We start from the raw sequence: 22,836 nt of genomic DNA, 5'->3' as shown, positions 1-22,836 counted from the left end.
TATTCTACAATGTAGAAAATAGTACAAATAATTAAAAACCCTTGAATGAGTAGGTGTGTCCAAACCTTTGACTGGTACTGTATGTACACTGGATATGATCCAAAATACTGTAAAGCTAAACAATAAGCCATACATGGTCAAAATGCAGTTGATTATTCAAGTAAAACAATGGACAAATAAACCATGTCTACAGAACAATGTTTGACATTGAAAACATGCATAAAATTATTAAATTGTGGATTTCCACAAATCTACCCAATTTGAGCAGAGCCGGGGACAGCTCCTTCTCCCCAACCAGAGCCTATGCTGAGGTTTGACCAAGGAACACACTCTACTTTTCTATAAAACCAACCACAACATGTAGCAAGCACAGAAAAATTTGCTAATTTCCCTCTGAGGTTTATTTGAACATTTGTTTTCTAACCAAGGTACTGTGTTCTTCATTTTACACTATGTTTCTGCTATATCAGGTTGAAGGAAAGAGAGGAAACTACATGTAGCCTGGCGGGTAGGAGAGTTGTGCCAGTAACAGAAAGGTTGCTGGATCGAATCCCTGAGCTGACAAGGTAAACATCTGTTGCTCTGAGCAAGGCAGTGAACCCACTGTTCCCTGGATGCTGATGACGTAGATGTTGATTAAGGCACCACTCTGAAATGTAGAAGACATTTAGAAGTGTCTTGTAGAAGTGAAATGTAGAAGACATTGCAGTTAAATGCATTCAGTTGTACAATTTATTAGGTATGTCTCTATTGAAATCTGTTTTTACCAAGGATTAAACATCATGCGGTACCACCTGGAAGTGCAATATGGCTTGGGCATGGTCTGCCCATCGCTATGTGGAGAAATGTGGCGAGACACAATCAATGGGCCCCAACTGATTTTAGACACACATGGGATGATTTTAGACACACATGCAGGCTGCAGCAGACATCTGCTCAAATGTGGCTGGATAAATAACAAATGAAACATGGAATTTGTTCCTGGATCTGCAGAATATCTGAAATTATGGATATCTGTAAACTACTGGAATCCAGGATTCAGCCCCAAAGATAAAAATGTAAGAAAAAGGACGTTTCATTGTACCGCTTGATGGTTTTTGTGACTGCACTTGAAGAAACTTTCAAAGTTCTTGAAATGTTCCGTAGTGAAGATGTTCTTAATGTTTTGTACACTCAGTATAGATGTGTCCACAGTCCACACACAGCTTTCCTCTCTATTTAGCGCCTAAGTCTGCTCTCTGGTGGTGTAATCAATGTATTTTACTTTACAAATATTTTCTACAAGCATAAACAGAGTTTTAATCAATCCAGAAACACCATTAGCTACATCAATACTTAATATTATACACAAAACAATGTGTTTATGCCCCTGACCTGTATTTCAGATAGTTTGGAGGCTGCATATTTTAGAAACGCTTTTTTTCAGTAATTTTGACAGATTGCAGTTTGTCCTTCTAGGGCGCCTGTATTTGACGTACGAAAACATTTTGGATTTTTAAAAGTTGGGCGCCTTTTCTACTGCTTCTTTTGTGATCAAGACATACAAGACATAAATATTGGTAAGAATAATCACTGGATTTGTTCATAAACCTTTATCACATTATGCTGTAACGTTAGTTACGTGAAAGTATAATAATCGCACTTGAATAAATTAGGTCGTTGATCGCTAACTTTGGGTCCTTGCGATAGATTACTGACTGTTATTGAAGTTAGCTAGCCAGCTTTGCTAGCATTGAGGTACTTTGACTCTGTCTTATGTGTTCACAGATCGATTAAAGAATGGACTCTTCTATTGCCAGTGATGTGAATGCATTTAAGACGCCCTGCAAACCAGACAAGATTAAAAGCCCGCTCTCTGATGGGGAACCCAGTCCTAGAACCCCCATAACCATCCCTGCCTCCCCTTTCATGAAGAAACTGGGATGTGGAACTGGGGTGAATGTTTATCTCATGAACAGGTTTGTTTTGTGGGATAACCTTTATGTAATTCATCCTTAATCCCAGCCAACTATAGACATATTTCCATATGTTAAATACACATCATTGGTATATCTTTCCTATACATCTCTTTACAGTATATTCTGTCATTTAGCTTCTCAATATTACCTATGGTGTTGGTATGTCATGTTCCTATGTGCTCTTTTGCAGACTTGGTACATTTAACCAGTCTCCATGGGCTGTCAAAAAGATCAACAGCAAATGTGCCTTAAAACAGGTGGGTGTATACCAGAGAAGACTCAGTGACGAGGCAAAGATCCTGAAAGACCTGCACCACCCAAACATTGTTGGATTCCGTGCCTTCACCACTGCCAAGGATGGCTCCAAGTGCCTGGCCATGGAGTATGGTGGGGAGCAGTCCCTGAACGATCTGATCGAGAGGAGGAGAGAGGAGGGCCTGAAGGCTTTTCCAGCCGCCACCATTGACAAAGTGGCCTTACATGTGGCGCGTGGCCTACAGGTAACATGCCACTCATCTTTTGAATCCAGTTTTCACCTGGTATTGATCTGGATTGGGTTACAGGGGGAGGAATGGAGATATTGCTTGTAACATAAAGCTGTAATACCAGGAGTACTGTAGTGTAGACTGGATGTGATCATCCAGCTCATCGATATGGATTGGCTCTATTCTCATGCTTTGGGGCAGAGAGGTCATGTAAGCAAATGTAATTCAAGATTGCAGTTATACATTTCCCCTACTCAATCATCTGATGTGAATAATATGTGGTGATGAAGGGTATTTGAGTTTCTCCTCCATTAGTGTCATCACATCAACCATTTCAGGTTTAGGATTTCAAATGTTCTGTAATCCCCTGAGGGGGTGTTGCTTTATGCAGCCGTTTTTAAACAGCATCATTGCTGAGTGTAGGAATATTTGATTCATGGCCTAGCTATGACCAAATAAACTGAAAAAACACCATGGAACGCCCCTCTTGAATGGAAATGATTTTCCTGTTTTCTCTTTCACTGTCAGTTACCAGATGCTTCATGTTATTCCATATTTTAATGTGAATCAAACGCATATGACTGCGTACAATTGGTATAGAAAATATATTAAGGAAACGCTTGAAATGTATATTTGTTTCACCTTCAGTACCTTCACAACGCGAAGAAGCTACTACATGGCGACATGAAGTCTTGCAATGTTGTCATCAAGGGAAACTTTGAGACTGTCAAAATCTGTGATGTGGGAGTCTCCTTGCAGTTGGATGAGAATATGAAAGGTAGATATCACCATCTGAGCTCAATACAATAAAATAGGCAGAACTTGGTATTTTGGTCTCTTTTCGCCATCTGTTGCTGCTGTTAGACAACCTGTCTTTGTCTCTGTTTAGAAAGTGTGAACCTGAGAAATTAGCTGGATATAAACACTGATTAGGACCTGAACAAAATGCATTCCTAGCCCTCTTTAGTTTAGGTCTTGGGGTGTAATGCCAAACATCTGTTGTTCTTGCGACATAGCTGTTGATGATTTTCACAGTGTTGCGCGCACTCATGCCATGAGCCTAATGGAACACATGTCCAGTGGTTACAGCATGCTCATGCTTTCTCGGAAACACAGCGTTTCAATTCATAGTAGGGATGCTGTAGGGAAGGGTATAGAGTAACAAACAATGTGCAGGTGGTTTGCTATGTAAACAATCTATTTTATTCATCAAATTGTATTTGTCACATGCACCGAATACAACAGGTGTAGACCTTACCGTGAAATGTTTACTTACAAGCCCTTAACCAACAATGCAGTTCAAGAAATAGTTAAGAAAAGATTTACTAAATAAACTAAAGTTTAAAAAAATTCAATAAAAAGTAAAACAATAAAATAACAATAACGAGACTATATACAGGGGGTACCTGTACAGAGTCAATGTGCAGGGGTACCGGTTAGTCGAGGTCATTAGTACATGTGCAGTAGGTAGGGGTAAAGTGACTATGCATAGATAATAAACAGCGAGTAGCAGCAGTGTTAAAAGAAAGGGGAGGGGGTGTCAATGTAAATAGTCCGGGTGGCCATTTTATTAATTGTTCAGCAGTCTTATGGCTTGGGGGTAGAAGCTGTTAAGGAGCCTTTTGGACCTAGACTTGGCGCTCCGGTACTGCTTGCCGTGCGGTAGCAGAGAGAACAGTCTGAATTGGGTGACTGGAGTCTGAACATTTTTTGGGCCTTCCTCTGACACCGCCTGGTATATACAGTGCATTCGGAGAGTATTCAGACTCCTTGACTTTTTCCACATTTTGTTACGTTACAGCCTTATTCTAAAATTGATTACTTAACTTTTCTTCCTCATCAATCGACATACAATACCCCATAATGACAACCAGAAAAGTTTTTTTTAGAAATGTTTGCAAATGTATTAAACATAAAAAACTGAAATGCCTTATTTACATAAGTAGTCAGACCCTTTGCTATGAGACTCGAAATTGAGCTCAGGTGCATCCTGTTTCCATTGATCATCCTTGAGATCTTTCTACAACTTGATTGGAGTCTACCTTGGGTAAATTCAAATGATTGGACATAATTTGGAAAGGCACACACCTGTCTATATAAGGTCCCACAGTTGACAGTGCATGTCAGAGCAAAATCCAAGTCATGAGGTCGAAGGAATTGTCTGTAGAGCTCCGAGACAGGATTGTGTCGAGGCACACATCTGGGGAAGAGTACCAAAACGTTTCTGCAGCATTGAAGGTCCCCAGGAACACAGTGGCCTCATCATTCTTAAATGGAAGAAGTTTGGAACCACCAAGACTCTTCCTAGAGCTGGCCGCTCAGCCAAACTGAGCAATCAGGGGAGAAGGGCCTTGGTCAGGGAGGTGACAGAGAACCCGATGGTCACTCTGACAGAGCTCCAGAATTCCTCGGTGGAGATGGGAGAACCTCCCAGAAGGACAACCATCTCTGCAGCACTCCACCAATCAGGCCTTTATGGTAGAGTGGCCAGATGGAAACTACTCCTCAGTAAAAGGCACATGACAGCCCACTTAGAGTTTGCCAAAAGGCACCTAAAGACTCTCACCATGAGAAACAAGATTCTCTGGTCTGATGAAACCACAATTGAACTCTGGCCTGAATACCAAGTCTCACGTCTGGAGGAAACCTGGCAACATCCCTACTTTGAAGCATGGTGGTGGTGGCAGCATGCTGTGGGGATGTTTTTCAGCTGCAGGATCAAGGGAAATATGAAAGGAGCAAAGTACAGAGAGATCCTTGATGAAACCTGCTCCAGAGCGCTCAGGTTCACCTTCCAACAGGACAACGATCCTAAGCACACAGCAAAGACAACGCCGGAGTGGCTTCGGGACAAGTCTCTGAATGTCCTTGAGTTGCTCAGCCAGGGCCCGGACTTGAACCCGATCAAACATCTCTGGACAGACCTGAAAATAGCTGTGCAACGATGCTCCCCATCCAACCTGGCAGAGCTTGAGAGGATCTGCGGAGAAGAATGGGAGAAACTCCACAAATACTGGTGTGCCAAGCTTGTAGCATTATACCCAAGAAGACTCAAGGCTATAATCACTGCCAAAGGTGCTTCAACAAAGTAATGAGTAAAGGGTCTGAATACTTATGTAAATGTAATATATATTTTTTTATACATTTGCAAAGATTTCTAAAATCCTGTTTTTGCTTTGTCATTATGGGGTATTGTGTGTAGATTGATGAGGGGGGAAAAAACCATGTAATCTATTTTATAATAAGGAAAGGGGGATACCTAGTCAGTTGTACAACTGAATGCCTTCAACTGAAATGTCTTCTGCATTTAACCAAACCGCTCTGAATCAGAGGCTATAATGTAACAAAATGTGGAAAAAGTCAAGAGTTCTGAATACTTTCCGAATCCGCTGTAGGTTCTGGATGGCAGGAAGCTTGGCCCCAGTGATGTACTGGGTCGTACACACTACCCTCTGTAGTGCCTTAGTTGGATGCCAAACAGTTGCCGTAATAGGCGGTGATGGAACAGGTCAGGATGCTCTCGATGGTGCAGATGTAGAACTTTTTGAGAATCTGGGGACCCATGCCAAATCTTTTCAGTCTCCTGTGGGGGAAAAGGTGTTGTCATGCTCTCTTCACGACTGTCTTGGTGTGTTCGTTTGTTGGTGATGTGGACACCAAGGAATGGGGGCGTGTTCGGCCCGCATTTTCCTGTAATCCACAATCAGCTCCTTTGTCTTGCTCACGTTGTGGGAGAGGTTGTTGTCCTGGCACCACAATGCCAGGTCTCTGACCTCCTCCCTATAGGCAGTCTCATATTTGTCTGTGATCAGGCCTACTACCATTGTCTTCAGCAAAATTAATGATGGTGTTGGAGTCGTGCTTGGCCACACAGTCGTGGGTGAACAGGGAGTACAGGAGAGGACTAAGCACGCACCCCTGAGGGGCCCCCATGTTGAGGATCAGCGTAGCAGATGTGTTGTTGCCTACCCTTACCATCTGGGGGCGGCCCGTCAGGAAGTCCAAGATCCAGTTGCAGAGGGAGGTGTTTAGTCCCAGGGTCCTTAGCTTAGTGATGAGCTTTGTGGGCACCATGGTGTTGAACACTGAGCTGTAGTCCATGAACAGCATTCTCACGTAAGTGTTCCTCTTGTCCATGAGGTTGTTGAACCTCTCAAAGAAAAAGGCAGGACAATACAAGTCTATATATTCTTGTATTTCAGAAATAGGCTGTAGGCCTATACATATGTCAAGACACAATAGTGAATCATTTGAACTGTCAAGTGAAATGCAATAAGAGTTTTGTTAGCCTCAAACCAAATGCAGAAAAGCTTTGTTTGCATATTGACACTTGTATTTAGAGTAAAATTGCTAATAGTTTCGATCCTATCATGGTAACTTTAATGCTTTTTTTTTTGTAAATATTTTGAGCAATGTATGTGTGATTAATTATAGTTATAAACATTAACATGGGCAGGAACAAAAAGGGTTTTAAAAAAAGTTTACAAAACCTCAATGTATTATATAATTGGGCTTTTAAGCACATCAATTCCTCATCTGGAGAGCACCTCCTCCCAGCTGCCCACTGCATTGAGGCTAGGAAACACTGTCCACGATAAATCCACTATAATTGAGAATTTCAATAAGCATTTTTTCTACGGCTGGCCATGCTTTCCACCTGGCTACCCCTACCCCGATCAACAGCCATGCACCCCCCACAGCAACTCGCCCAAGCCTCCCCCATTTCTCCTTCACCCAAATCCAGATAGCTGATGTTTTGAAAGAGCGGCAAAATCTGGACCCCTACAAATCAGCTAGGCAAGACAATCTGGACCCTCTCTTTCTAAAATGATCTGCTGAAATTGTTGCAACCCCTATTACTAGCCTGTTCAACCTCTCTTTCGTATCGTCTGAGATTCCCACGATTGGAAAGCTGCCGCGGTCATCCCCCTCTTCAAAGGGGGAGACACTCTAGACCCAAACTGCTACAGACCTATATCTATCCTTTCTAAGGTCTTCGAAAGCCAAGTTAACAAACAGATTACCGACCATTTCGAATCCCACCGTACCTTCTCCGCTATGCAGTCTGGTTTCAGAGCTGGTCATGGGTGCACCTCAGCCACGCTCAAGGTCCTAAACGATATCATAACTGCCATCGATAAGAGACATTACTGTGCAGCCGTATTCATCGACCTGGCCAAGGCTTTTGACTCTGTCAATCACTACATTCTTATCGGCAGACTCAACAGCCTTGGTTTCTCAAATGATTGCCTCGCCTGGTTCACCAACTACTTCTCTGATAGAGTTTAGTGTGTCAAATCGGAGGGCCTGTTGTCCGGACCTCTGGCAGTCTCTATGGGGGTGCCACAGGGTTCAATTCTCGGGCCGACTCTTCTCTGTATACATCAATGATGTCGCTCTTGCTGCTGGTGATTCTCTGATCTACCTCTACGCAGACGACACCATTCTGTATACCTCTGGCCCTTCTTTGGACACTGTGTTAACTAACCTCCAGACGAGCTTCAATGCCATTACAACTCTCCTTCCATGGCCTCCAACTGCTCTTAAATGCAAGTAAAACTAAATGCATGCTCTTCAACCGATCGCTGCCCGCACGTCCAGCATCACTACGCTGGACGGTTCTGACTTAGAATATGTGGATAACTACAAATACCTTGGTGTCTGGTTAGACTGTAAACTCTCCTTCCAGACTCACATTAAGCATCTCCAATCCAAAATTAAATCTAGAATCGGCTTCCTATTTCACAACAAAGCATCCTTCACTCATGCTGCCAAACGTAACCTCGTAAAACTGACCATCCTACCGATCCTCGACTTCGGCGATGTCATTTACAAAATAGCCTCCAACACTCTACTCAACAAATTGGATGCAGTCTATCACAGTGCCATCCGTTTTGTCACCAAAGCCCCATAAACTACCCACCACTGCGACCTGTACGCTCTCGTTGGCTGGCCCTCGCTTCATACTCGTCGCCAAACCCACTGGCTCCATGTCATCTACAAGTCTTTGCTAGGTAAAGCCCCGTCTTATCTCAGCTCACTGGTCACCATAGCAGCACCCACCCGTAGCACGCGCTCCAGCAGGTATATCTCACTGGTCACCCCCAAAGCCAATTCTTCTTTGGCCGCCTTTCCTTCTAGTTCTCTGCTGCCAATGACTGGAACGAACTGCAAAAATCACTGAAGCTGGAGACTCATATCTCCCTCACTAGCTTTTAGCACCAGCTGTCAGATCACTGCACCTGTACATAGCCCATCTAACTACCTCATCCCCATACTGTATTTATTTTTCTTTCTCCTTTGCACCTCAGTATCTCTACTTGCACATTCATCTTCTGCACATCTACCATTCCAGCGTTTTAATTGCTATATTGTAATTACTTCACCACCATGGCCTATTTGCCTTACCTCCCTTATCCTACCTCATTTGCAGACACTGTATAGACTTTTTCTACTGTGTTTGTCTATTCCATGTGTAACTGTGTTGTATGTGTCGAACTGCTTTGCTTTATCTTGGCCAGGTCGCAGTTGTAAATGAGAACTTGTTCAACTTGCCTACCTGGTTAAATAAAGGTGAAATAAATAATACATTTAAAAAAATCTTTATTCTTAGTGTTTCTTACATATGTTCCCAACTTTCAGATCTTTAAATTCTACTTTTGGATTTTCTGAGAACCACCAATACTCAAATAAACTGTTGGTCAAATATACCAATGCTTTAATCACTGTATGACATGTTTAAATCCCTTCCTGTTTCTGCTCCTCTCTCAGTGAGTAACCCCAAAGCAGAGTATGTTGGCACTGAGCCGTGGATGCCCAAGGAAGCTCTGGAGGGAGGAGTGATCACAGACAAGGCAGACATCTTTGCCTACGGACTGACCCTGTGGGAGATGATGACTCTGGCCATGCCTCACCTGGAGATTTTGGACAGTGAGGAGGAGGGGGGTAAGGAGAGTTCTATATGTCTAGAGCTCATTTGAAAGGCAATTTCACTTGTTTTGGATTTATGTAAGACTTGTCCCATACAAGAATTTGCTCAATAATGGTTTTAAATAATTGTGTAAACATATTCTCAGATGATTCAATGGAGGATGACTTTGATGAGGATGCCTACTATGAGAAGTTGGGCACCCGGCCAGTGCTGGACTCTAACAGTCTTGGGGGAGCCTACCAGAGAATGGTGGAGCTCTTCTGGCTCTGCACAGAGGAGAATCCACAGAAACGCCCCTCAGCTACCCAAATAGTTCAGGTTCTGGAGTCCAACATGCAGACGGACAACAAAAATAGCGAGGTAATTGTCATAGACTGACCAGTCTCGTCAAGCCATACTGTAATGACTAGACCGGTGTCCAGAAACCTTGACTTTTGTTGTATTATTCTGTCCTGTACTCTTCTCTAGGCCTGTACTCCTTTGTCAGGTGAAACTTGTAAATAAAATTATTTGTATTTCAGTATACTGCTATGAAAACAGAAGGAATTCAAAGAAGCAGGTTCTCTTCCGGTTATTTAAACTAGTTGACTGATACTTGAGCATTTTAGTAGTGTCCCGTGGGCATACATGGTTTGTGCTGCATAATCTGAAATGGAATGTGTAGTGTAGATTCATTCTATGCTGGAACATTAAGGCTGTAAAGTGTCATGAATGCCAATCATGTGATTAAACAAATTGCTCAGATACTCTGCCATACTCATCTTTATTTTAACTGTTTATATTTAGCTCCCACTGCATTTCTGTGAAAAGCAGTGGCACAACTGTCATTACAGACAAACTACTAGTGAAATGGGTGTATTTTGGGGAGAAAAAAATACATTTAGTGTTGATGGAGCATGATGTATTTTGTCAAGAAGTTGGGCTTTGAAGTGTGAGTAAAATTTTATTTAAACTATACAAGCTGTAGAAGAGAATATACTTGAGTTCAACACTAACGGAACTTGACTGCAACAGCCATAACTTGCATGTTCAAAAACCTTCAACTTTCTGATTTAAATTAAACTTCTCAAAGGGGAAAGCATTGATCAAACTCAAAGCATAAAAAAATTAAAATAATCTGAACTTGTGCTTTAAATTAACCAATGAAATTGTAGACCATAAATGCAGGCTTCTCACAGTACTTTGTGGCAAACAGTTTGCCATCTGGGGTGGGGTCAGAGAAGGCTATTTCCTCCTTGGTCAGGTGGCCCCCATACATGAAGGAGTTTCTGAAAATGACAAATACATTCGATTAAAAAAAAAAAAAAAAAAAAGGCCATACATGACATCTTCCATTTAGCTATACGCTCCTCACTTCTCGGTTTAACAAATCAAAAGTAAGTTTGCACTACCTAACCTGTAATAATTTCCTAACCTGACTGTGTCGAGCATGCGTGTGGCAATGCCCTTCCTCCGGGCCAGGCTGAACACCCAGATGCGGCTGACCCCACAGATGGCCTTTTCTGGCGTGGTAGAGCAGCACCAGGCTCTGTGGTGCTCCATGAAGTCCTCCCTGGTCATGTCCTTGGTCTGCTCTGGCTGCTCCAGCACTCTGAAGCCCTGGAAACAAAGGGCAAGATAGACTAATCACTCAGTCACTCCGCTAAATACCCCTGTAAGATAGCAATTCACTCGCTAACTACACCCAGTGTTAACAAAGATCTGACAGTCACCTCCAGTGGGCTACCTTTCTACCTCTGAAGGAGACCCTTGGTAGTTACATGTTGTACACGCTCTACAATGAGCCAGGTGATGACCAGCCCGTCACTGGCCGCAAAAGCTAACGTCCGATTAATCATATTTGTTAATTTCTTGATCAAGCAGACAATCTTTCACGTGCACCACCACCAAAAAAAAGAGGCCATTATCACAGGCCTTTACATCAGCATATTGTGGTAAAAGACTCCTGATCCCTTCCTGAAAAACCCACCATTTGTTTGGCGCGTTACACATCAGAGCAGAGTGCAAAAGTTTAGCAGCACAGGAGGAGAGAGAAGTTACCTGTCGTATGTGCTCGGCAATGAGGCAGCCGACCACCATCCTGTCACTGTTCACATACAGGTAGGTTTTAACCTGGCTGGGGCAGCGGAGGGACACTTGTTGGAAGCCCAACTCGTTGTCAGCAAGTCGCCTCACATCTTCTGCCTGATAAAAAAAAATCATTGAGCAAGTGCGTTCACGATTCCATTCACACAAAATGCATAAACACACCGTATGGGCCAAAAGTAGTGCACTATGAAAGGAATAGGGTGCTATTTCAGACCCAGGCACTGATATGATTGATAAACCTTTTTGACAGCGTATTTTGGATCATCAGGTAGAACCAGAATGATTTTTCCATCCCAGAACTCTGCTACCACCCGCTCTTTCTTCCAGCCCTGGGGACGAGAAGGAAACACTGATTAAGCAACCGTCAGAAATCAGGAGTGAGTGGTCAGTTTCACTTTTTTTGCTAAACCACGTCAACGGTTTAGGCTAAGCTTTTGTGGGGGGAAAAAAAATAAGGAGCCACTCTAAAAGCAACATGCTTAGGGCAACTTGTACGCATCGGTGAGAGGGAGGAAATGCCTAGGCATACGTACCACAAACTTAATTCCGTCCAGAAAACTCTGGTGGAACTGTGTGTGCTGGAAGTTGTCTTCCAGGCTGTCTGCACTGTAGATCATGCCACAGGACCCACACACGGTGGCACCAAACTGCTTCTGGCCAGCATCCTGAGGTAAACAGAACAGAACAAAGAGCATTAGCAAAGCTCACAGATGACAGTGAGAGGCAGTCAACGGTCATCAGTGTTTCCATCCATCATCTTCCAGAGGATTTACTTACGATGATGAGTTGATCATCAGCCTCAGCCTGTTTGTTAGTCTCCCTCTTCTTCCTGGCAGCAGAGGGAAGGGGGTGACTAAGGGCCGAGGGGGTGCTGCAGTTCACTGGAGAGTCCAGAGCCGCCTTCCTCTGGGGCCTAAAGGCAGAAAAGAGACAGTGATAAATGCATATACACATCTGTTGACAGTGTGTGGAGTTACTACTATTGTCCATGTGCAAGACCGAAAATAATACCATCCCAGGAGGGCAGTAACACATTATAGCTAAAAAATATTAAACGGAAGTGTTATTGCCTACCTCTTTGATCCAGATCCAAAGATGGGATACACAGCATCGGCTGAGGATTCCATAAAGGGGAGAGAGAAACCATGAATGAAAATTAAGACTAAGTAAAAACATTTATGCTAATTGACCAACAATAAACAACCAACCTTTGACTGGACTGGTGATGCTGTTTAATGGGCTAATATCACTGATATCAAACACGGCATCAGAACCTGTATCTGTGATAAAGTCCCCCTACAAACAGAAAGAACAATATCCTAAATGTAGTACAGATACACTATGCTTACAGACAGTGAGACCTACGCTAAACGCTATTCCAGTGACACACAAGCTCACCTGAGTGATTATTTCTGGGGATGCTGGACATGTGGGAGATCGGCTTAACACAATCCTGACTTCCTTGGTCATGCCGTATTTCTCTGCTATAGCGCTGGGTGACAGGGCCTCGAGTGACTCTGGACTCTTTGGTACATCCTGCACACTGGGCATTGACTCTGGCTCTTCCTGCAGTGTCTTCACTACAACAGCACATCGCTGTAGAAAGGGGGTTTGTTGTACTTTTTCTCGCTTTCCCTCTGAGGCAGGAACCATTGCCTTTGTTTTCACAAATCTCAAAGCTGGCTTGGTAGATTTTGGGGCAGACCTTTTGTACATGGAGGCAGGTTTTTTCCCTGTGCTGAAAAAGGCAGCCCCAATGAAGATTTTAGGCTTAGGCTTTAAACCGCCAAAGGTCAAGGTGATGCCTTTTTTCAGCTCCACTTGCTCTGTGCTGGTGGGTGCTTTAGGCTTTGAGGAATTGATCAGGCTTGACTTGGAGTTGGCGTTTCCTGTTACGCCAGTCTTCATTCCGTGTACAGTGGCCACCTTTTTGGCCTTGGTACTTTTAATCTTCATCCTCTTCTTCTCAGCAGCGGTCGGCATTCCATAAGGATCCACACTGGTCAGCCTTGGGGGGGATTTGGTCTCATTCAGCATCTTCCTCTCCAGGGGTGTCAGGTACAACGGTTTGCGTTTACCATAGAAGGACCCTGTTACCACAGCAGCCTTGAACGGAGAGCCTCTCTTCAGAGCAATCTTTAGGGGAGATGGAGCTGGGGATCTCTGGGGAGATGGGCAGTTCTCCTTCTCCTGGTGTTTGACTGACATCTTTAGTGGAGACTGGGGCAACCGAGATGACTTCCTTTTTAGGGGAGATCCTCCATCTGTAACAGGCCTTTTGGTTGAGTTACTAAAAATGTTGGAGAATTATAAGGATGTTAAGCCCTACTCAATGTTATATGCATGAATGATTGATTAGTAACTGATTTAAAACACATGACTTACTAATACACATCTTTTCACTCACCTGTCAGAATCAACTGAAGAGTGCTTCCTCTTCCTTGTAGTATTGGGCATCATGTTTGTAACTTCACTGGAAGAATAAATAGAAGTATTAAATGTTAACTAGCTAGGCCCCACATTGGATAATCGATAGTTATATTAACCACGCATAATCAGCTAGCTAGCATATCTAGCTATAATAATAGATACTTGCAATGCAAACGTAATGGTAACATTGCAACATGAAAAGGTTAAGATCTTGAAAATAAATGTATTATGTAGACAGCCAGCTGGCAAAGACTGCGCTAACGTTAGTTGAGTGTCTGAGTGAATAATTATTGGCGGGATGGATCTGACACAAATACACTGTGTGGCATACAAAGTTAACGAAACGTTTGTGGGAATGTCCTTTGTATGAAAACTTGCCGGCAACTTTTCACTAAAAAAAGTTACTAATATAAAAACTAACTTTAGCTAAGTTGTTATTATTGTGGTTGAAATGATTATTGGCTTGTTAGCTAGCTAACTATTTTAGCTTGCAACGTTTTGGTGCAAACAAACTGACAGGAAAAACAAAATGTAAAATGCCATCTAAACAGTTAGCTAACTTTGTTGAAATAAATTGTTCTTCACAAATGCATACCAAACCCGAAGTGATCCAATATGTAGCAAAGTTCTGGAATGTGTCTTGTTTTCCCCGCGGTTCCTGTGCAGACTGTTTTTGAACAGCGCGCCCAATGACTATATGAGCGCGTCCCACTTTGAAAAAAGTGGGACGCGCGCAGCATGACCTAAGCGGAAACAGTTGGTTTGTGACCGCCGCCAACTTCCGGGTTAACGTTCCATGCGAAATTGACTGTCAGCACAGTTATCATCTCGTTATGAGGCAAATGTAGTTATTTGGCAAGTGTGTAAAGTACTCCATTCATATTTTGTTTCTAACGTTTAAAACAGTTTCTTCGATTTATGCAAGATGGTGTTTTACTTCACGAGTGCCGGTGAGTAAGTGAGCTTTTCTTTAGCTTGCTATCCCGCCCATACTTAGTTAGCAGCTAAACTAGCTAGCCTAGAGAATCTTCTTGAATCATTTTGTTAGATAGCTACGTTTGATTTCTAGCTAGAAGGTTTTCTTGACAAATATAATCATGAGTTGTCATTCGTCATGGATGTTTGTTGACATATTCAGGTCAGCAGATGAAGCTAGGCATTTAATTAGGAATAATTATCATGTGGAGTGGATGATGGCAGAGTTATTGTCCTGTTCTGAGAATGGAGTTATGTGTAGCTAGGCAAATTATCATATTATTCGTGTTTAATTAGCCCCAAAGCCTTGTTGATATAGCTAACTAAAACTATTAACCTTTGCTTTGTTTTTTTATTGTACAGTTGTTACACCTCCCTACACTATCTACATGGGGAAAGACAAATATGAAAGTAGGTAGCTGGTCATTTAAAGTGTTGTTTTCTAACAAACCATGATTCATGTTGTTAGCGGCATTAAAGATGCCTACCCAGCTAACTGTTTGCTTCTTTCTCACAATTAGATGAAGATCTCATCAAATATGGATGGCCTGAAGACATTTGGTGAGAAACTCATATCTCTCTCTGCTTATAACTGAAACCATGAGCCTCTTATTGGGATTTGACCATTGAGTCTGAACATTTGTCTGATACATTACTCTATGCGGTACTGAAAAATATCCACATGGTGGCACCCAGAGCTAAGCTAAGGTACAGTATTCCTATATCAGCTAATAGGGCTGTGGTAGTATGTACAGTACCAGTGAAACGTTTGGACCCATCTACTCATTCTAGGGTTTTTATTTATTTTTTACTATTTTCTACATTGTAGAATAATAGTGAAGACAAACTATGAAATAACACACATGGAATCATGTAGTAACCAAAAAAGTAGCCACCCTTTTCCTTGATGACCGCTTTGCACACTTTTGGCATTCTCTCAACCAGCTTCACCTGGAATGCTTTTCCATCCAACAGTCTTGAAGGAGTTCCCACATGCTGAGCACTTGTTGGCTGCTTTTCCTTCACGCTACGCTCCAACTCATCCCAAACCATCTCAATTAGGTTGAGGTCGGGGGATTGTGTTGGGTTATTGTCCATTCTGCTCCAGAATGCTGTGGTAGCCATGCTGGTTAAGTGTGCCTTGAATTCTAAATAAATCACTAACAGTGTCACCAGCAAAGCACCATCACACCTCCTCCTCCATGCTTCACGGTGGGAACCACACGTGGCGATCATCCGTTCACCTAATCTGCGTCTCACAAAGACACGGCGGTTGGAACCAAAAATCTCAAATTTGGACTCATCAGACCAAAATACAAATTTCCACAGGTCTAATGTCCATTGCTTGTGTTTCTTGCCTCAAGCAAGTCTCTTATTATTTGTGTCCTTTAGTAGTGGTTTCTTTGCAGCAATTTGACCATGAAGGCCTGATTCACACAGTCTCCTCTGAACAGTTGATGTTGAGATGTGCTGTTACTTGAACTCTGTGAAGCATTTGTTTGGGTTGCAATTACTGAGGCTGGTAACTCGAATGAACTTATCCTCTGCAGCAGAGGTAACTTTGGGTCTTCCTGTCCTGTGGCGGTCCTCATGAGAGCCAGTTTCATCATAGCAATTGATGGTTTTTGCGACTGCACTTGAAGAAACTTTCAAAGTTCTTGAAATGTTCCTTATTGACTGACCTTCATGTCTTAAAGTAATGATGGACTGTCATTTCTCTTTGCTTATTTGAGCAGTTCTTGTCATGATATGAACTTGGTATTTTACCAAATAGGGCTATCTTCTGTATTCCACCCTTACCTTGTCACAACACAACTGATTGGCTCAGATGCATTAAGAAGGAAAGAAATTCCACAAATGTACTTTTAACAAGGCACACTTGTTAATTGAAATGCATTCCAGATGACTACCTCATGAAGCTGGTTGAGAGAATGCCAAGAGTGTGCAAAGCTGTCATCAAGGCAAAGGGTGGCTACTTTGAAGAATTTCAAATATAAGATTTTTTTTATTTGTTTCACACTTTTTTTGGTTACTACATGATTCCATATGTGTTATTTCATAGTTTTGATGTCTTCACCTATTATTCTACAATGTAGAAAATAGTAAAAATAAAGAAACTCTTGAATGAGTAGGTGTGTCCAAACTTTTGATGGGTACTGTATGGCATTGATTATATTAGTATGTGTGCCTTAAGGCTGTTATAATAATTATATCATAATTGTGTCCACAGGTTTCATGTGGATAAACTCTCTTCTGCCCATGTGTACCTGCGAATGCCTAAGGGACTGACAATAGAGGATATTCCCAAGGAAGTCTTGATTGACTGTGCACAGCTTGTGAAAAACAACAGCATCCAAGGTAATACATTGAGTTTCCTGGTGAGTTTGATACAAATAATAGAGTAGTTAATACAATATCTCAAGCATTTCCAGGAAACTTGGTGATAGCCTTTTAACTCTTAATTACTCTTAACAGGTTGTAAAATGAACAACATCAATGTTGTCTACACACCATGGGCTAACCTAAAGAAAACAGGAGACATGGATGTAGGCCAAATAGGTTTCCATCGACACAAGGAGGTCAGTGATCTCTCTGGCATAATGAATCTGTGTTACTTTCAGATTTGTCACTTTTATACATGTCTCATCTTTTATTGTTCATATGTTCTTTGTTTCTATAGGTTGTTATCAATAAAATGTCACAATAAGGTGCAGAGCGTTCGATTTGCCTGCTGGGTTGCAAGGGGACCCCCAGCTCTGCTTAAACCATTAACTGCGTGTCGTTTTCAAGGGATTGTTAAATAAATGTGAACTATTTGGTTATAATATCATCACCTCTTGAAGAGGACTACAAATGTCCAATTATTCCACATTTAGCTCTGTCATCAGAGTTATACAGCAAGTAACTGCATGATTTCATGATCAGTAAACATCAATTGATCATGTAATTTCAGATACCTGAGGGTAGACTCACGATATCTCTCAATATTGTCCTCCATTAATTGGATTAAAGACAAGTATGTGTGGTTTAGGTTAATTTGTGTGCTCTGCCTGTCAAGCAGCAGGACACCTACAAATTATTCTCTTCAACATTGTTTTTAAGGGTGTTTAGCCTATTATAGCCTATCATGACAGACATGATAGGCTACATTGATTGATGGACCATGTCAAATTGGCTAGCTAGCTAATAACAGATCACGTCAATATGGCTAGTTAACGAGCTAACTTTCAGTGGTGATGACAGTAGTCCGACTGAGAACTTTACCAGGACGAGGATTTGCCGATGTCGAGCTCTTTCCAAAAGCCTAATCTCTGATGAAGCAAGCTAAATGACACATGTTGTAGCTAGCTACATGCCAAATGGATAGACTACCCTCAAATATCTGAAAATATATTGTCAATTGATGTTTACTGATCATGAAAGGCATGCAGTTACATGCTGTATAAGTCTAATTATAGATCTAAATGTGGAATAATTGGACATGTGTAGTTCTGACTATGCTCTTCAAGAGGTGATGACATTAAAACCAAATGTTTATAACATTTATTTAACAATCCTTTGAAAACGGCACGTAGTTGTCAATGGTTTTAGCGGAGCTGGGGGTCTCCTTGCCCCCCAGCAGCCAAATCCAACACTGCACCGTATTGTGACGTTTTGGTCATTTCTATGAAACGATAATTTAGACCTGTTTTGTCAACTGTTTTGTAGGTGAAGGTTGTGGCAGTAGAGAAAAAGGTCAATGAGATAGTGAACAGGGTGGAGAAAACAAAGGACGAGCGATACCCTGATCTAGCAGCAGAGAAAGAGTCGAGAGACAGGGAGGAGAGAAACGAGAAGAAGGCCCAGATACAAGATCTGAAAAAGAAAGAGAAAGATGACATAAAAAAGAAAAGAGAGCTGGAGGAGCTCAAGTAAGTTATCTCCCTAGCTACATCATCTATGTTCATCTATGTTCGACTGGCATCCCAAAACACCATGTTTTGACTTATGTGAATGATATGAACTTACACAGTAATTGTTCCTAAACAGAAGTTATTCTTCGCTGATGACGAGTGACAATATGACAACAAATGAGGTGAGTTGATTAACAAAATCCGAACAGAGTTATAATCTGTTTCTTTCAGAAATAGACTGGCCTGTTAATTGGTTATATGACTTGTTGTTGCAATACGACCATTCATTATGTCAGAAATGGATAATGGAGTCTTTTTCAGGACGGAAATGATTCGGATGACTTCATGTAAAAGGAGAATATGGGACATCGGAGAGACACCATCCCCTGAAATGTAACATTGTTGGATTGCACTGTTATACCGGACAGTGCTTTGACATTGTGTGTATAGATCGATAAACTTGCTACTGTATTTTTGGAACAGTACTCGTGCCAATTATGCACAATTTCAGGACCATAGTGAACTGCTTGTTTTCCCTACGCTTCTTGAATTTCAAAGGAAAAATTCAAACATCATTGGTATCTTGTACTTTACATCCTCTGCTTGACTGATGAGGGTAACGGCAATTCCAGATTCCTCAGACAAGTGCTGTCAAGGATTTAGTCTTGGGACTGCTATTCCTTACACGCTCTATGATCTAATTCAGTATTGGTGCATGTTGACCTAATGATATGAATGAATATATGATCTCCTGACCAGTATGTCTAGCTATGGGTGAAATGAATATGTACTTTACATCTATTATAATTTACCTGGCCGATGGTGCAGACTTTGTCCTGTCCAGAGACTGGAGCCTAGTAATTGTGTCCCCATGAGGCCATGCAAAATAAGTTTTATCTTGAATGTTTCTTTGTAATAGCCGAAAGAGAGCTGACGTTATTAATAAAAATTCCCCTTGTTTATCCAAGCAAAGTTCCATTTTGTTTTAAATTGAACTGCCCAGAAGGTAGAGTAGTTGCCCAGGTCATTATTTAGAAAACATGTTGACATAGCTTTGCTAATGAAGAGTGAGACATTTGAATGGTTTGAGTTACTTGGTCCTTTATTAGTCATATGGGTACCATTCTCTCCCCTACCTATTCCAAGTGCTTTTTGTCAGGGTAACGGATCAGGTTTCTCTTTCCTGGGTCATGATCAGAGCTAGGATTTAACATGCTGGATTTTCAGTACAAAGCGTGACATCTCTTCATTTCTCAATGCTGTGTATGTATGAATGGAAAGCAGCTGTGGCTGACCTCTGGTCCACATCACACAGACTGAAACGTGTAGAGCAGGTTAAGGTATGAGGAGCGCGTCCAAATTAATTCTTCTCCAAGAAGACTTGCATTTCATTTCACATCTGCATAAACAATATCACTCCAAACAACTGTGAAAAGCAGAAGAAAAGGCCTTTGTTTCACTCTGCATGTGATTTGCTCCACACTACATTAATAAAAGTGGGTTATTCTCATTGACAGGATGGCATACAGTTGAAGTGGGAACTTTACATACACTTAGGTTGGAGTCATTAAAACTTGTTTTTCGACCACTCCACAAATTTCTTGTTAACAAACTATAGTTTTGGCAAGTCGGTTAGGAGATCTACTTTGTGCATGACAATTTTTCCAACAATTGTCTACAGACAGATTATTTCACTTATAATTCACTGTATCACAATTCCAGTGGGTCAGAAGTTTACATACACTAAGTTGACTGCCTTTAAACAGCTTGGAAAATTCCAGAAAATGTCATGGCTTTAGAAGCTTCTGATAGGCTAATTGACATTTGAGTCAATTGGAGGTATCTGTGCATGTATTTCAAGGCCTACCTTCAAACTCCGTGCCTCTTTGCTTGACATCATGGGAAAATCAAAAGAAATCAGCCGACCTAATAATTGTAGACCACAAGTCTGGTTCATCCATGGGAGCAATTTCCGAATGCCTGAAGGTACCACGTTCATCTGTACAAACAATAGAACGCAAGTATAAACACCATGGGACCACGCAGCCATCATACCGCTCAGGAACAAGATGCGTGCTGTCTCCTAGAGATGAACATACTTTGGTGCGAAAAGTGCAAATCAATCCCAGAACAACAGCAAAGGTCCTTGTGAAGATGCTGGAGGAAACGGGTACAAAAGTATCTATATCCGCAGTAAAACGAGTCCTATATCGACATAACCTGAAAGGCCGCTCAGCAATGAAGAAGCCACTGCTCCAAAACCGCCATAAAAGAGCCAGACTACGGTTTGCAACTGCACATGGGGACGAAGATCGTACTTTTTGGAGAAATGCCCTCTGGTCTGATGAAACAAAAATAGAACTGTTTGGCCATAATGATCATCGTTATGTTTGGAGGAAAAAGGGGGAGGCTTGCAAGCCGAAGAATACCATCCCAACCGTGAAGGACAGGGGTGACAGCATCATATTGTTTGGGTGCTTTGCTGCAGGAGGGACTGGTGCACATCACAGAATAGATGGCATCATGAGAAGGACAATTATGTGGATATATTGAAGCAACATCTCAAGACATCAGTCAGGAAGTTAAAGCTTGGTCGCAAATGGGTCGTCCAAATGGACAATGACCCTAAGCATACTTCCAAAGTTGTGGCAAAATGGCTTAAGGACAACAAAGTCAAAGTATTGGAGTGGCCATCACAAAGCCCTGACCTCAATCCTATAGAAAATATGTGGGCAGAACTGAAAAAGTGTGTGCTAGTAAGGAGGCCTACAAACCTGACTCAGTTACACCAGCTCTGTCAGGAGGAAGGGGCCAAAATTCACCCAACTTATTGTGGGAAGCTTGTGGAAGACTACCTGAAAGGTTTTACCCAAGTTAAACAATTTAAAGGCAATGCTACCAAATACTAATTGAGTGTATGTAAACTTCTGACCTACTGGGAATGTGATGAAAGAAATAAGAGCTGAAATAAATCATTCTCTCTAATATTATTCTGACATTTCACATTCTTAAAATAAAGTGGTGATCCTAACTGACCTAAGACAGGGACTTTTTACTCTGATTAAATGTCAGGAATTGTGAAAAACTGACTTTAAATGTATTTGGCTAAGGTGTATAAACTTCTGACTTCAACAACTAACTGTGAATATGCGTATTTGTCACATGCAAGTATGATTTCAAGCTGACTGGAATATTGCGTACACCTTCAATAATTGTTTTTATGAAAGTTGTTTCATGGTTGAGGCCTTTATTTAAAACATTTTCAAGACATGAACTGTTGGACAAAGGCCTGATATTGAAGTTATAGCTGACCTGACCTTGGTTGTGTGTTTAAATTGCTCTTATCACAACAGGCCTACATGGGAATCAAATCAAATTTTATTTGTCACATACACATAGTTAGCAGATGTTAATGCGAGTGTAGCGAAATGCTTGTGCTTCTAGTTCCGACCATGCAGCAATATCTAACAAGTAATCTAACAATTTCACATAAAAATATATGGATGAGCAATGGCCGGACTGCATAGGCAAGATGCAGTAGATGGTATAGAGTACAGTATATACATATGAGATGAGTAATGTAGGGTATGTAAACATTATGTAAAGTGGCATTGTTTAAAGTGGCTAGTGATCAATTTATTACATCCAATTATTAAGGTGGCTAGAGATTTCCTTTGAATCTGTCATGTTTCAGTGCTGACTAGAAGTAGCCTGCATTGTATTGTTCTAAAGAGATGTACTTCTTGAGTGGTACCACTCTATAGTATTGTGGCAGTTCAGTTATTCCTTTGCAAGGGAGTCATTAAGAGTTCAGCCAGAATTTGTAATCCTTGTCTCGTTTTATTAGTCCTGTTGTATGAGTCAGTTCCAGAACTGAGAAGACGTCCCAGTTCTTTTTATAATGAGATCTACATAGATTTACAGCTATGAGTGCAGAGTCAAGAACTTATGCTACACCCATTGTAACAACATGTACTTTGTACTAAGTCTGAAAAATATTTACTGTTGCTTTATTTCACATTTTGAGAATCCATTTTCTTTAGGACCACTAGATGGCAGGTTATTGCTTTATTTCC

The 22,836-nt window shown here is 41.6% G+C and overlaps 3 protein-coding genes across 4 annotated transcripts; 2 read left to right on the top strand and 1 right to left on the bottom strand.

Annotated features, from left to right (window-relative positions):
* The first annotated feature begins 660 nt into the window (after window positions 1-660).
* Window positions 661-10,120, top strand: pbk (PDZ binding kinase). Of its 2 annotated transcripts, XM_029751675.1 has the most exons (7): window positions 661-1,058; window positions 1,459-1,559; window positions 1,768-1,958; window positions 2,149-2,458; window positions 3,092-3,221; window positions 9,215-9,388; window positions 9,520-10,120. In XM_029751675.1, exons 3-7 carry the CDS (start codon window positions 1,780-1,782, stop codon window positions 9,750-9,752), a joined length of 1,026 nt encoding a protein of 341 aa, XP_029607535.1. In that variant the 5' UTR covers window positions 661-1,058; window positions 1,459-1,559; window positions 1,768-1,779; the 3' UTR covers window positions 9,753-10,120. The 2 variants fall into 2 exon arrangements, with proteins under 2 accessions (XP_029607535.1, XP_029607526.1); XM_029751666.1 differs by lacking the exon at window positions 661-1,058 and having other exon boundaries at window positions 1,285-1,559.
* On the bottom strand, window positions 10,121-14,614 carry LOC115192795 (N-acetyltransferase ESCO2). The gene is made up of 11 exons (XM_029751657.1): window positions 14,488-14,614; window positions 13,870-13,935; window positions 12,861-13,752; window positions 12,671-12,758; window positions 12,537-12,576; window positions 12,240-12,375; window positions 11,996-12,127; window positions 11,702-11,791; window positions 11,415-11,558; window positions 10,789-10,973; window positions 10,121-10,642 (listed from the first exon to the last, which is right to left on the bottom strand). Exons 2-11 carry the CDS (start codon window positions 13,920-13,922, stop codon window positions 10,510-10,512), a joined length of 1,893 nt encoding a protein of 630 aa, XP_029607517.1. The 5' UTR covers window positions 13,923-13,935; window positions 14,488-14,614; the 3' UTR covers window positions 10,121-10,509.
* A 39-nt stretch (window positions 14,615-14,653) lies between these two features.
* ccdc25 (coiled-coil domain containing 25) lies at window positions 14,654-19,732 on the top strand. The gene is made up of 8 exons (XM_029751688.1): window positions 14,654-14,842; window positions 15,231-15,278; window positions 15,389-15,428; window positions 17,098-17,225; window positions 17,343-17,446; window positions 18,576-18,778; window positions 18,897-18,942; window positions 19,082-19,732. The coding sequence occupies exons 1-8, from the start codon at window positions 14,818-14,820 to the stop codon at window positions 19,109-19,111; spliced, it is 624 nt and encodes a 207-aa protein (XP_029607548.1). The 5' UTR covers window positions 14,654-14,817; the 3' UTR covers window positions 19,112-19,732.
* Window positions 19,733-22,836: the final 3,104 nt, after the last annotated feature.

The sequence above is a fragment of the Salmo trutta genome, chromosome 1 (assembly GCF_901001165.1).
Source record: "Salmo trutta chromosome 1, fSalTru1.1, whole genome shotgun sequence".
NCBI classification, from domain to species: domain Eukaryota; kingdom Metazoa; phylum Chordata; class Actinopteri; order Salmoniformes; family Salmonidae; genus Salmo; species Salmo trutta.
Note: the sequence above shows the minus strand (reverse complement) of the source record. Positions and strands in the feature narration are given on the sequence as shown.

What these genes read in the sequence shown, in the direction of transcription:
- pbk (XM_029751675.1), top strand. Translation starts at nt 1,780, where the DNA reads ATGGACTCTTCTATTGCCAGTGATGTGAATGCATTTAAGACGCCCTGC. An exon ending in ATGTGGCGCGTGGCCTACAG is followed by an intron (nt 2,459 to 3,091) that starts GTAACATGCCAC and finishes TTTCACCTTCAG; the next exon opens with TACCTTCACAACGCGAAGAA. An exon ending in GGACAGTGAGGAGGAGGGGG is followed by an intron (nt 9,389 to 9,519) that starts GTAAGGAGAGTT and finishes ACATATTCTCAG; the next exon opens with ATGATTCAATGGAGGATGAC.
- LOC115192795 (XM_029751657.1), bottom strand. Translation starts at nt 13,922, where the DNA reads ATGATGCCCAATACTACAAGGAAGAGGAAGCACTCTTCAGTTGATTCT. An exon ending in CATCACCAGTCCAGTCAAAG is followed by an intron (nt 12,577 to 12,670) that starts GTTGGTTGTTTA and finishes TGGAATCCTCAG; the next exon opens with CCGATGCTGTGTATCCCATC. An exon ending in TTGCCGAGCACATACGACAG is followed by an intron (nt 10,974 to 11,414) that starts GTAACTTCTCTC and finishes CTTTGTTTCCAG; the next exon opens with GGCTTCAGAGTGCTGGAGCA.
- ccdc25 (XM_029751688.1), top strand. Translation starts at nt 14,818, where the DNA reads ATGGTGTTTTACTTCACGAGTGCCG. An exon ending in GGGGAAAGACAAATATGAAA is followed by an intron (nt 15,279 to 15,388) that starts GTAGGTAGCTGG and finishes TCTCACAATTAG; the next exon opens with ATGAAGATCTCATCAAATAT. An exon ending in ACAATATGACAACAAATGAG is followed by an intron (nt 18,943 to 19,081) that starts GTGAGTTGATTA and finishes AGTCTTTTTCAG; the next exon opens with GACGGAAATGATTCGGATGA.